At 47.1% G+C, this 13,548-nt stretch overlaps 1 protein-coding gene across 1 annotated transcript in view; it reads left to right on the top strand.

Annotated features, from left to right (window-relative positions):
* The first annotated feature begins 5,362 nt into the window (after positions 1-5,362).
* Positions 5,363-13,548, top strand: part of HSD17B12 (hydroxysteroid 17-beta dehydrogenase 12) — an 88,356-nt gene continuing 80,170 nt past the window's right edge. Inside the window, exon 1 of the mRNA XM_069857915.1 lies at positions 5,363-5,593. Within this exon, the coding sequence (XP_069714016.1) occupies positions 5,428-5,593 (166 nt within the window). The 5' untranslated portion in view covers positions 5,363-5,427. The remainder of the gene's footprint in view (positions 5,594-13,548) is intronic.

Below are 13,548 nucleotides of genomic sequence, written 5' to 3'. Positions count from 1 at the left end.
CCTTTAATCTGCATCACTGCAGACAGTGTATTGTTGAATCCAATGAAGTTTGAATCCCATGATGAATTTAATTGTTTTCCACAAGTAGGTTATGAACAGAAACCTTTGATTTCTATTAATTATGTATCTTCAAGTGAAAAGCTATTTTGTTTGTATATATGTATTTAATAAAAGGAAATGTAACAAACATTTATTTTTATTAAACTAATAAGACAGATAAACCCGTCAAAGCATGTTTTCATTTAATTTCTTTGGTCTTCTTTCCCTTAGTATAAATGAAAGATCATTAAGTGCAGTCTCATGTATCTTAGGACACACAGTTCATTGCATCAGGTAGTTGATCTTGTTCCTAAATAAGAGCTTTGAGGCTGCAAGAGTCTTTGTAACTGCATCCATACGGCATCATAACTGGATTAGTACTTCAAGGTGCCAAATTCAGGATACGGCTTACCTATTGCATTTAGGGTGGCGACTATACAAGAAAAATATAATCACAGTGTTAAGGAACTCATGCCTAATGAAAAACAAGCAGGAAACGATTAGGGATCGTGGAACAGGACAAGAAAAGAGAAATGAAATAGAGCTTATAAATCCATTCAGCAGTCTGCAGAAGTAGCATCTGTAGAAGGAAGCTGGATCTGAAGCATGGAAGGATTTGGCAGATGACCTCCTGGAGTCTGCATCCAGCATAACCACGGCATGTGGGAAATAGCTCAAAGGAGTGGGATGAGGGCAACTGGCCAATGGCTGCAGCCCGTCAGCAGTGCTTTAGCAGAGGCAAATAGGGCATGGAAATCTGGAGAGTCTTGAAAAATGGCTCATGGCAAAGCTACGTGTAGAGACTCATAAACATGACTGCCACCAGCTTGAATGGCTGTCGCCGCAGCTGGAGGAGCAGTGAGGGAAAGAGCAACACAACAAAATTGGTGGATGAGGAAGATCAACTCTGACAGTTTAGGCTTCAGCTGGAATTGTTGGTGGATATCTGGGAAGGCCGAAGTAGGCTGTCCTAGGTGTCAGAGCAGCATGGAAAGAGCATAGAATCATAGAATCACTAGGTTGGAAAGGACCCACTGGATCATCGAGTCCAACCATTCCCATCAATCACTAAACCATGTCCCTGAGCACCTCATCCATCCATCTTTTAAACATCTCCAGGGAAGGTGACTCAACCACTTCCCTGGGCAGCCTGTTCCAGTGCTTCAGCATGGAGTCTGAAGCACAGCAGAGCTTTGATGGAGCTTGCAGCAGTAGCGTCTGGATTTGGGTATGACCTGTTTTCCAAGACAGGGGAGAAAGAAAAGCCAAAATATGCCAAAAGCCAAACCTACCCTCTATGCTAGTTGTCGTTAAGGACTCAGATGTGGATCTCTGGAAATACTCATGTAGAGAAGGTTTCTTAGTGCTTGTAAAGAGGTCATTGTCAAATAAATAGTGTAAAAGGCTTGCTTTCTAGAAAAAGATTTGGACTTTTGGGAGCTGCAAAAGTCCATCTTTAAGAACACTATGTTTCTTCCTCCACGCCTGGTGGACTTCTCTGGTGTGTTGGTTGACCCACACACTGCACCAAGTCACCATTGATTTTCAGACTTCCTCGGCCACTCCTGGCCGTTAGCTGGTTCAGGATGTATGCAGCAACCACCAGCTCTCTCGAGGTTTCGTCCTCCCACACCCCTCACACTGGTGTCTATGGGGAGGAGGAGGGAATCGCGGGGCGTTCAGTGGGGTGCAGCTGTCACGGCCCTCATTGGGAGCTGGAGGAGAGGTGGGACACAGCGGAGCTCTGCCACTGCGGGGGAGTGGTTTCCTAGATGTTTTGAGGGAAAGGCTGTGGATGTAGTCTTTTTGGACTTCAGTAAAGCCTTTGACAGTTTCTCACAGCATTCTGCTTAGGAAACTGGCTGCCTCTGGCCTGGACAGGCACACACTCTCCTGGGTGGAAAACTGGTTGGTTGGCCAGGCCCAAAGAGTGATGGTAAATGGAGTTAACTCCAGCCGGAGGCCAGTCACAAGTGGTGTCCCCGAGGGCTCAGTGCTGGATCCAGTACTGTTAGAATGGTAGAATCATAGAATAGTTAGGGTTGGAACGGACCTCAAAGATCATCCAGTTCCTACGCACCTGCCATGGGCAGGGACATCCCACTAGACCAGGTTACTCAAGGCCCCATCCAACCTGGCCTTGAACAGCTCCAGGGATGGGGCATCCACACCTTTCTTGGCAACCTGTTCCAGTGCCTCACCACTCTCAGAGTGAAGAAATTCCTCCTAATGTCTAATCTAAATCTGCCCTTCTCCTGCTTATATCCGTTACCCCTTGTCCTATCACCACAAGCTTTTATGAATAGTCCCTCTCCTTTCAGGTACTGGAAGGTCGCTATAAGATCTCCTCAGAGCCTTCTCTTCCCCAGGCTGAATAACCCCAACTCTCTCAGCCTGTCCTCATAGGGAAGGTGCTCCAGCCCTCGGATCATCTTTCTAGGCCTCCTCCGGACTCGTTCCAACAGCTCCATATCCTTCTTACATTGAGGATTCCAGAACTGGACAGAATACTCCAGATGGGGTCTCACAAGAGAGGAACAGAGGGGCAGAATCATTTCCCTCAACCTACTGGCCACGCTTCCTTTGATGCAGCCCAGGATACAGTTGGCCTTCTGGGCTGTGAGTGCACATTGCTGGCTCATGTCAAGCTTCTCATAGACTGACACCCCCTAGTCCTTCTCTGCAGGGCAGCTCTCAATCATGTCATCCCCCATCATGTACTGAAAACAGGGATTGTCCTGACCCAGGTGTAGGACCTTGTACTTGGCCTTGTTGAACCTCACGATGGTCTCACAGGCCCACTTCTCCAGCCTGTCCAGGTCCCTCTGGATGACATCCCATCCTTCCAATGTGGCAGCTACACCACTCAGCCTGGTGTCATCTACAGACTTGCTGAGGGTGCACTCAATCTCGCTGTGTGTTCAATGTCTTTATCAATGACCAGGATGAAGGCATTGAGTGCACCCTTAGCAAGTTTGCAGACGATACTAAGCTGGATAGAAGCGTGGATCTGCTGGAGGGTAGGGAGGCTCTGCAAAGGGATCTGAACAGGCTGGACCGCTGGGCTGAGACCAATGACATGAGGTTTGACGAGACCAAGTGCTGAGTCCTGCACTCGGGGCACAACAACCCTATGCAGTGCTACAGACTAGGGGAAGAGTGGCTAGAAAGCTGCCTGGAGGAGAAGGACCTGGGGGTGTTGGTTGACAGCGACTGAACATGAGCCAGCAGTGTGCCCAGGTGGCCAAGAAGGCCAATGGAATCCTGGCTTGTATCAGAAACGGCGTGGCCAGCAGGTCCAGGGAGGTTATTCTCCCTCTGTACTTGGCACTGGTGAGACTGCTGCTCGAGTACTGTGTTCGGTTCTGGGCCCTTCACCACAAGAAGGATGTTGAGGCTCTGGAGTGAGTCCAGAGAAGAGGAACGAAGCTGGTGAAGGGGCTGGAGAACAGGCCTTATGAGGAACGTCTGAGAAAACTGTGATTCTATGATTCTATAATTCTGTCTCCTACTCCCTGCAGGCTCACTGAGTGTGGGGCTGTGGAGTGGTGTCTGGTGGGGTGACCACGGGGAGTGGGGCAGAGGAGCTGAAGTGACAGGCCCTGATGGACAGGCCTGAAATCATACGGGTGACCCATGGATAATTCATTTTCCATTGCTATGTGCATTGCTCAGTCTGTAACTCTCCACATTGCTATAATCAACAGAGCTGTGCTGTGCTGTTGCTAATACATAGAAGCGTTTCGTTATAAGTACAATTGCACTGTGTGAAAGAGAGAGGAACTGGACAGGAATGTTGTGTATCTACAGACCCTTAGCTTAAAGATAAGATATATCTGGCTGCTTCCTCCTTTCCTGGCACCTTGGCCATACTTGGGGGGGTAAGAGCAGTAAGTGGCAGTTAGGGCCAGCTTCTGCTTTTTAGTGATGTAATTTGTTTGTTTGATGGTATAAAGGCTAAGCCACTTACAGCGAGGGAGGGTTGAGAAACCTCAGTCGTGGGTGGACGCACCAAGTGGTTTTCCCAATTGCCTTTCTCCAAATCCTTGCTGCAAAAAAGAAAGGGGTCCCCCAGCAACTGTGGATCTGGATGATGTTAAAGCAGTCAGTGATGTATTTCTATTAATCGCCGCACTCTTATGGTAATGACTGGACACGTTGCCTTTAAAAGCTGTTACTGTTAACTCATGATCCATCGCTACTAATAGTTTATCTTCTTTCTTATTGTAATAACTTGAGTAAAACTTGATTTCACAGAGTCTGGGCCTTTATATTGACTTTCTGCTAAAGGCTCCCGAGTATTTGAGAGTATGGGGCTCTCAGGACAGTTTATTTGTCTAAGACCTCCTTGATTTCACAGAGTATTTGAAAGTTCAGGGGCGTTTATGTAGCCTGATCTAGTGGAACGTGTCCCAGCCCATCGCAGGAGGGTTGGAACTACATGATATATGATTAGTTTGGGTTGGAAGGAATCTTAAAGATCATCCAGTTCCAACCTGCCTGCGATGGGCTGGAACACGTCCCACTAGATCAGGCTGCCCAGGGCCCCGTGCAGCCTGGCCTTGAACACCTCCAGGGATGGAGCAGCCACAACTTCTCTGGGCAACCTGTGCCAGTGCCTCACTGCTCTCAGACTGAAGAAATTCCTCCTAATGTCTGGTCTAAATCTGCCCCTCTCCAGTTTATATCCACTGCCCCTAGTCCTATCACTACACCCCTTTGTGAACAGTCCCTCCCCAGCTTTCTCGTAGCCCCTTCAGGTACTGGAAGCTGCTCTAAGATCTCCTCAGAGCCTTCTCTTCTCCAGGCTGAACAACCACAACCCTCTCAGCGTGTAAAGTCAGCCTTGCAACCCAAACCGTTCTTCGATGATCCGGTGGGTCTCTTCCAACCTAGTGATTCTATGACTCTATGCTGAACGCCCCCCTCCCGCTAAAGCGGCAGCGGGGGGAGCCGGGGGACGCGCTGGGGCGGGAGGCGGAGCCCGAGCATTTTATGAATGGGCTCATATGACGTCACGGGGGGGCGGGACCAGCGGCGCCGGCGCGGCGGGGCCAATCAGCGCGCAGCGCCCTCGTGACGGCCGCGCGCGCCGGCCAATGGGAGGCGAGGCGGCGGGGCCGGCCACGTGGGGCGCAGCCCGCGAGTAGTACGGGGGCGCGCGGCCTCCCGCTCCCCGCCCTCCCCCCCCCTCTCCCCAGCTCCAACCCCCCGCGCTCCCTCCCGGCGTGGCGGGGCCGGGGGCGGGCGGGGCCGGGCGCGTTGCCGGGTTACGCGGAGGCCGAGCGGCCGCTGAGCCAATGGCGGCGTCGCAGGGGCGGGAGCCGTGACGGCTGCGGGTCGGCGGTGGCCGGGAGGGCTCATTTCGGCCGCGGCCGCCTCCGCAGCATGGTGGCTCCCGCCGCTCTCCCGGCCGCCGGCCTCCTTTATTGGGTGGGCGCGCTGGGCGCCCTCTACGCGGCGGCGCTGACCTCGTACCGCCTGCTGGCGGGGCTCCGCGTTTGGGCGCTGGGCGGCGGCGGCGCCGTGGGGCCGGCTTTGGGCGCCTGGGCAGGTGAGCGCGGCGGCTTTCGGGGGCGGCGAAAGTTGCGGTGGAGCGGGGCGGGGAGGGGGGGCGCCGCTTTGAGCCCGCCGGTGCGCGCGCCCCCGCCTCAGGGAGGCCGCGCGCGCGCGGCCCCGCGCTGATGACGTCACGGCGCCCACGGAGGGGCGGGGGTGGTGCGCGCGCGCCCTCCCTCTCCCCCCCCCCCCGCCCCCTCCCGCCCCGTCCCGGGACGGGGCGGGAGGGGGCGGGGGGGGGGGGGGAGAGGGAGGGCGCGTTCCCGTCTGTTAATGATGAAGGGACGCTAATGATGAAGTGATGCTGTGGGGGAGGTTTCCTCAGTCTGAAGAAGCAGTGGGGGGTTTTGGCCCTGAAGCGTGTTGTGGCCCTGGCAGTAGCCCGGGGAGGCTCTGTTTTCTCTCCTCCTGGAAAGGTGCGGCTGGGTCACCTTGAGAATGAAGTCAATTTTTAAGTCCTACTGTGGGAACAAGTCCGTTTTCTTCTCTCCTGGTGTTTGAAACACCAGTGGGCTTGGTGCTGATTGCTGTGACAACGCAGTCTTTCTGCTGCACAACTAGAAGGCCCTTCCAAGGCTTTTTATAAAAGCTCCTTACTGCACTTCAACTCTTTTGCCCGACTGAAATTGAGTTGCGGGTTCTTCCCTTGTTTTTTTAATGGATTTTTGGTTCCATGTATGCAATTGCTTCTGTCTGTGCTCTATCTGATTTACTGGTATTTAGAAGAAGCGGATGCAAGGAGGAACAACTACACAAACCAATAATGTACTCTGAGAAAATAATTTGTACTATTTTAAATAGCAGCCGTTTTGACCAAGTTGATTTTTCTTGTGAAGGTCTGTATGTGGCTTTTCTGGTGTTCTCTCCCAATAACTTGCATCTGCCTTGGTTTTGGGTACTGTGCAGTGATGGATGTAGAGTGGAAGCTGTCTCAATGCGAGTTTCCTGGGTGCATATCAAGAGAGAATACAGTGAGAATTCTTTGATCAACAGCTGTGTAGTGCCTCATCAGTTGGTAACAGAAGATAAGCAGCCTCCTTCCTTGGAAAACAGTTTAGCTAAATAAGCCACACACTAGAAGGGGGCAGAGCGCCAAGGAGTCAATCTAAAATCACCAAGAATATAGCAAAGATGTGGCTATTCCCCTGCCTTCCTCTAGACAGGCAAATCTGTTGGCAGCGCCTGTAGTTGTGATCCATAATGGTATTTCTCCTTAGGTTGGATGGGGATGTCCCTTTGATGCTGATGGCAGGCAGCCGCTTCGCTTTGCTACCATTGACAGCTGGGTGTATTCTGGAGTGTCTGGAGCAGGAAACTGTCTGCTGCTGTCACAGATCCCACTTGGAGAGTTGCCGTATCTCCTGTTTTAGGAAGCCATCTCTTTTTCTGGAAAAGATGAAATTGTTTTTCTTCCCCTTCCCTTAAGTAACCTGGTGAAATGAAGTAAAAATTCCACGGTAATTCAGACTGGGAAAAACCTCAGGAGGCCTCTAGTTTAGCCTCCTGCTCAGAACAGGGTCAGTTGTAAGATCAGACTAGTTGGGTATATGAAAACAATTAAGTTCTTAGATCCAAAATGCACTAGCACCACAAGTTGGATTGATCTGATGCTCTAAAACTTCGAAGATCTTGATCATGTCAGATACTTAAATATTTATTTTTCTGGGCTCAAAATTGCAAATATTGTAATGAGAAATATTTTTTTCTCCAGTTTGCTGTAACTGAGGTGATGTGTTAACTGGAAACAAAATTTATTTTGGCTGTGCAGTTGGACATATGACACTCCAAGAAAAGTCCTGTTTTCTTTCAAGACTCGCAGGAAAGGGTCCGTTTCTTCTCCTTGTGCCTTTGAAGCATGGTTGACTAATCGCACATTTAGTGATTACAACATGTCTGATAGTGATGATGCTTTCTCATGTGGTGAATACAGCTGTACAGTTGTATTTGGGCCAACAAACGTTTGTGAAGATGAGCTTGCCTTAATTAAGCTTCTTGGGAGTTTATTCATTAACATGCAAAAATAACTAAATGTGGGCAATTTTCTCTAGATTTCTTAAAAAAGAAAATGTAAGAGTTCATTAATCAGGATGGTGCTCTTGACTGCCTCTAACTTTCTGTAATTTGGTTTTAGACAAAAACCCTTTATTCAGTCTTAAACTGTTCTTTTCCTATGTAAATGTTTAACAAAAAATTATTTCATCAGCAGCAAAGCTGGGTGAATGCTTTATGCCTGTTCTTGTTGGCTTCTTTTACTTAACACAGGCTATGTTTGACTGTGCGTAGTCCAGCATCTAAAAATAGTGATTTATATACTAGAGCCACTAAAGGAGGCATGGAAAATGTGTGTAACTGGGTACCCCAGCAGTGGAGTGGGTACTTATTTGTGTGTTTACAGTCTTTCAAAGGCTAAGAATATGTGGGGTGATTCCCAATTTTTTTCTTGGCTAGGAAGACTGGCATAATAACAAAATCTAAATCTGACTTTAACAATAGTATTATTGGATTAATAAGATGTGATGCTTATACAAAGAGGAAGAAATGACAAGCTGGATTTTGTGTTTCTAAATGGGTTGAGTTAGATTCCATCTGTAAGATTATGCTTCCTGTGGTCTTAGAAACATCATCTTTAAAATACTCTCTTTCTTATGAAGTTCTCAGGACAACCTTAATGAAATAAGATGGATGATAAACTATTTTAGTGATGACTTAATAACTTCATGCAAAGGACATTGATTTTAGGCTGACCAAGTGATAGGTTGTTGACAACTTTGAGCAGCTTTCACATGCCATATCAATTCTCAACTAGCATCAAGTGAAATAATTGTTACTTGAAGGCTTTTTTCGTTCTCTGCAAAAAAGTTTCCAACCCTGTTGCAAAATTGAGTGCTTTGCACGTGTTTGGTAATGTGCAGTGGTAGTTGGCCACAAAACAAATCACTGTTGCAGATAGAAAGGGCCAACCTGGTGCAATCTTAGAATCATTTGGATGGAAAAGACCTTTGAGATCAAGTCCAACCATCGCTGTCCACTACTAAACCATCTGCCTGAGCACCTCATCTACCCATCTTTTAAATACCTTCAGGGATGGTGAATCAACCACCTCCCTAGGCAGCCTGTTCCAGTGCCTGGTAGCCCTGTAATTGAAGAAATTTTTCCTGATGTCTAATCTGGAACCTCCTCTGGTGCAGCTTGAGGCCATTTCCTCTCATCCTATCCCTAGTTACTTGGGAGAAGAGACCAACACCCACCTCTCCACAATCTCCTTTCAGGTAGTTGTAGGCAGTGATAGGGTCTCCTCTCAGCTTCCTTTTCTCCAGGTTGAACAACCCCAGTTCCCTCAGCTGCTCTTCACAGGACTTGTTCTCCAGCCTCTTCACCCACTTCATTGCCCTACTCTGGTCGCACTCCATCACCGCGATGTCTTTCTTGTAGTGAGCGATGCAAAGCTAGACACAGTGTTTGAGGCATGGCCTCACCAATGCTGAGTATGGTGTGCGATGAGGGTGTAGTTAGTGGGGCAGTAAAGGGAGTTTCAACCTCTCTTTGCGCTGCCCCTTCTGCAGGATGCGAGAAGGGGGCTCTGCACAGCTCCCTGTTTCTCAATGCACCTGAATGCTAGGCTGGTGCGTGCAGAGCTTTGGGAACAGATTTTGGTTATCTTTTGTTCTTTATCAGAATCACATATTCAGGGTTTTATCATCTTCAGCGCTTTAGATCTGTGGTGAGAGTATTCTGATCTTGTTCTCAGTTCTGGGTGCTACACAAACGCTTTTACCCTTGTATAAAGTAAAGCACGACACTCAGCAACCCAAAAAGTACCATTAAGAGCATGTGAAATTTTGTAATTCTTGATCATGGCAGCTCAAGTCAAGCTTGCGGCCTGAGCGTGGAGCATATATTGTTTTCTCCTATGGCTGTTAGCAAAGTGCTTCTGAAAGGTTCCTGTCTGAAGTTCCCAGAAGTGCTCTGCTCCGGTGTGTACTGCTTTTTCTTTACCCATCTACCATGTAACATTTTCTAATATTCATCCTAATTTTTTTCTGGTAAAAAAAAATTAGCTGTCTTCCTTTAGTCATCAATCCTATTCATAGCGTGTGCTTTAGACAACAGTGTGTCCCTCCAGCCTGCTCTTTGTTGGATTAAGCAAGCCTGTTCTTCCAGAGTAACCTAGGAGAGCTGGGATCTCTGACTCCATTTGCTCTAGGCTCTGCAGCTTGCACTGTGTGGTAGTGTGGGCTGCAACTCCTTTTAAAATGTTGCAGCTCTTAATAGAGAACCTCTCTGGCTCACTATTTTTTTACATAGGCTACTGTTACTAATGTATCCTAAAATTAATTTTGCTTCCGGGACAGTAAAAAGGAGTGAACCATACTCTACTCCGTTTACTGTGGTTTTGCTGTCTTTCTAGTTCTTGATTGCTTCTTGTAGGTGTTTTCTTTTGCATGTGGTATTACTGACTGTTTAAAATACCTGCTTAGGAGGATTGCTCGACACTTGTTGCTTTAAGTTCTCCTTGTCCTCTCTGTTAAGAAGGGGAGAGGGAGAGCAAATGCTTAAAGCCCAGAAGTCCGGAGTCTCGTCTCTGATTCTGCAGTGTCCCTGCTGATGGGCTTCAGCATTTCACTTCTGGCATGTGTCAGCAACTGTTGAGACTAAATAGGTATGTGTGGGCACCACCAACCTCAGCCAGGCTCATAGTCTTCAGCTCTAGAGTTTGATTTGGTGTGAACACTTCCATTCTCCTGTTTTTAAGAGATATTTTTCATTTCTCAAGAGAAATTCTGGGTGCAAGTGTTTAGTAAGGCAGAGTTAATGTTACCAGGAAACTTGAATCTGAATATGAACAGGCTTTGCCATGTTTGACCTGTTTGTGAAGGAGAGTTAAATGCCGTAGTATGGTCTCTCCACCTCCAAAACAAAAGCTAATGATGAGTGGAGGACAGATGCTGTTTGCGTTAAGGTAAAAGGAATACCCATCTCTGATAAACAACATGAGAGGGAAATGTGTGAAAATTTATTAGCCCAGGAGATGAATAGCTGTGTTGTTTTAAGCTAGCCCATTCTCTCACTTTTCTATATATTATAAAATAGGAATACTTGTAATGGAAACCAGTTACTTAAAACTAGGGAATTTATGCAAGGATGTAATCTAGGGTAGTATCTCGCTCCAGTTCCTTTCTGTTGCTTTTTTTGGACAATGCATTTCCCTCACCTTCGGGAAGGTTCCTTGTGAAGTGTCCTGGTGAGAGCAAGGAAAGGCCTTGTGTTGGAATGAGGAGCACAGAAGTGTCTCCAGCAAAGAAGTCCAGCTGGCACTGTGTTAGAGCCAACTGGTCAAATGCGCTCCTGCGTAAGGCACAAGTGAGCTAGCTGGCGGCCCTGCTGGTGTGAGGGCAGAGCTGAGAGTGGGGTTTGGGCAAAACTGCAGTAGTTTACCACCTGGGAGTTATTTTTTGGTAGGTGGTTAAAACATATTGCTGTTCTTGGTCTTATGAATATTTTCATTCGTAATCCCTAAGCTTGGGAAGAGTATCTCTGCTACAGAAGGGATGATAGTAAGAAAATACCCTAATTATTTCAACAGAAATGCCAAATATGATTCTTGAGGCTTGTATATGAACACAAATGTAGGATAAACAGCATAGCTAGTGGGTAAAGCATCTCATGTTCTGTTGGGCTTGCATGGTTTAATCACTTGTCTGGCTAGACTAGGGGTTGCCGCCTGTAACTTTGGATGACTTCTGTTGCTGACCTGTATTGATAGGCTTTAGGAAACCTGTGTTCCTAGGGTAAAGTAAAATGTTTTTCAGATTGAGTATATCAATGTCTGAAAATGCTAGAATTATGGCTACTTGACTTCCCCTATAGTACCGTTAATTGCACAAAAGGGTTCTTCCTTAAGTCTGCTGGTTTTTGACTCCTGATTATTTAACTTTAATGTAATATTTTTTCCAAAATTTGTGCAACTTCCCCGATTCCTGGAGTTGAAGTCTAGAGCAGTACACCATCACCCACTGTGTGAGTCATTAGCAGAGCTGAAATTCTGATCCACGATATAAGCTTGGAATATATTTTATATACATATATATAAACTGGAAAAGAGCTATATGCAGCATTTCCTACTGAGCTTCTAATTTACTCCCCTGCCCTCAGCAACAGATGATGACACCTGAAATCCTGAGGTTTGGTAGCAGGTTTTAAAAGAAAGCACATCATGTCGCGATTATATAGCAGTTCTTAAAACTGGAGATGAAATGTCTAGAAGCAGAGCCTCGGGGAAGCCAGTGCCTGTCCCTCTGTTTCTTGTACTACTTTTTTTTGGTTTTGTCACCCTCCCTGCTTCTTTCTCTCCTGAAGATTCTCTCTTGTACTTCTATGCTAACTCAGTTGCTTCTCCCAAAGAGGGTGGGAGACAGCTCAGTAGCTCAGGTTGAGGCATGGTCTGTGTATATGCAGTACTTGTTCTTAGGTTGACTGGGCTGGATTTGGTTTTGTTTGATTGAGGTTTTTTAATTCTGTTTTTTCCTGCCTCCTTCTAATTTTCTTCTCTTAAGTAATTGTGGGCCATGATGTTCTAAGAGGGTGTATTGCATCAGTCGTGCCAGTACCCAGGGACAGTGGCATGTCCGCTTCTTGAGTTGCTCTATGCTTACTGGACAAGGGAGAGCAGAGGTGAAGAACCTGGCTCTAGGGATGTTAATAACAAGGAATTTCTAGACTGTTTTCAGGTATGTTAGAAGACTACCACTGAAGAAAAAAAGGTAAAAACTGTAATGAGGGAAGGTGTCATGGTTTAGCCCCTCCCAGCTAAATTTTGGCAGCTAAAACCTGCAGTTTAGCTTCCAAAATCCTTCTCCCCCCACCCCTCGATGAAAAAGGAGAGGAAAATGAGAGGAAGACGACTTACAGATTGGAAACTAAAACTACAGCTTTAATGAAATGGTAATGATGATAATGAAAAAAAATCAGAAAGTAATAAAATATATACAAATATATGAGAACGTGCTCCCAGCCTTCCCCTTGATGACGATACATCACCACAAATGCTGCAGAACAGATACAAGGGAATGGGTCTGAGGCTTGGAGGGAGCTGGACTTGGGAACTGGATTCATGAACACACAGATCTGGGGTCAGGAGAAACCAGAGAGATGAGGTCCTCATTGGAAGTCAGCTATCACAGAAGAGAGAGACCCCCTCATTATCTCTCAATATATAGTGTAATGTATATGAGATGGAATACTCTGCTGGTCAGTTTAGGGTCACTGCCCTATTTGCCCCTCTTTGCAGGTGCGGCCCCTTTGAGCCAGCTTGAGGATGGCCTTGATTAAGTGTAAGCATTGGCCTTTTTGCACACCAGTGCCCTGTGTTATCACTTCATAGAAGAACACTGTCTCAAAAACATGCAGTTTGCTTTCAGAAAATGAAGTTAATTACAGCAACTGAGTTAGTCACAAAACTGACTCTAATTTACCTCAAATTACAGCAGAAGAGGAGTGGGAGACCTGGGATAAACTCAGTGGGGCAAGGGGTTTTGTTGTTGAGGGGAAGAAACTATTGTACAGACTAAAGAGCCTGGTGTCCTTTCAAAGTCCCTACTTTTAGATGCAGAGAATTGTGGAGGTGTGCAGCAGTGTTTGTAGTTATGGAAAGCAGAAGGCAGAGAACTGCTGCTTCTCTGCTAACGCTTGCTTATGGCTGTACACCACTTTTCTCCATACACAGCCTCACTACTGGATCCTTGTCCCAACAGGTCCCAGTTTCATGTCCCTTGCTTGTGTTCATCCAATCTGTTCCTCTGAAATTCTTCCCTTCTATCTCTTCCAAAGCCTCTGGTGGACCAATTCCTATGGGCTTCAGCCTCTCTGCTTCCTTCCCCAGCATTCTAATCCTGCCAGCAAAGGCATTTGATCTATGGACTCATTACTTACCAAGTGTTTCTGGTGTCTGAG

This window comes from Phaenicophaeus curvirostris, chromosome 5 (assembly GCF_032191515.1).
Source record: "Phaenicophaeus curvirostris isolate KB17595 chromosome 5, BPBGC_Pcur_1.0, whole genome shotgun sequence".
NCBI classification, from domain to species: Eukaryota; Metazoa; Chordata; class Aves; order Cuculiformes; family Cuculidae; genus Phaenicophaeus; species Phaenicophaeus curvirostris.
This window is presented reverse-complemented; position numbering and strand designations above follow the sequence as displayed.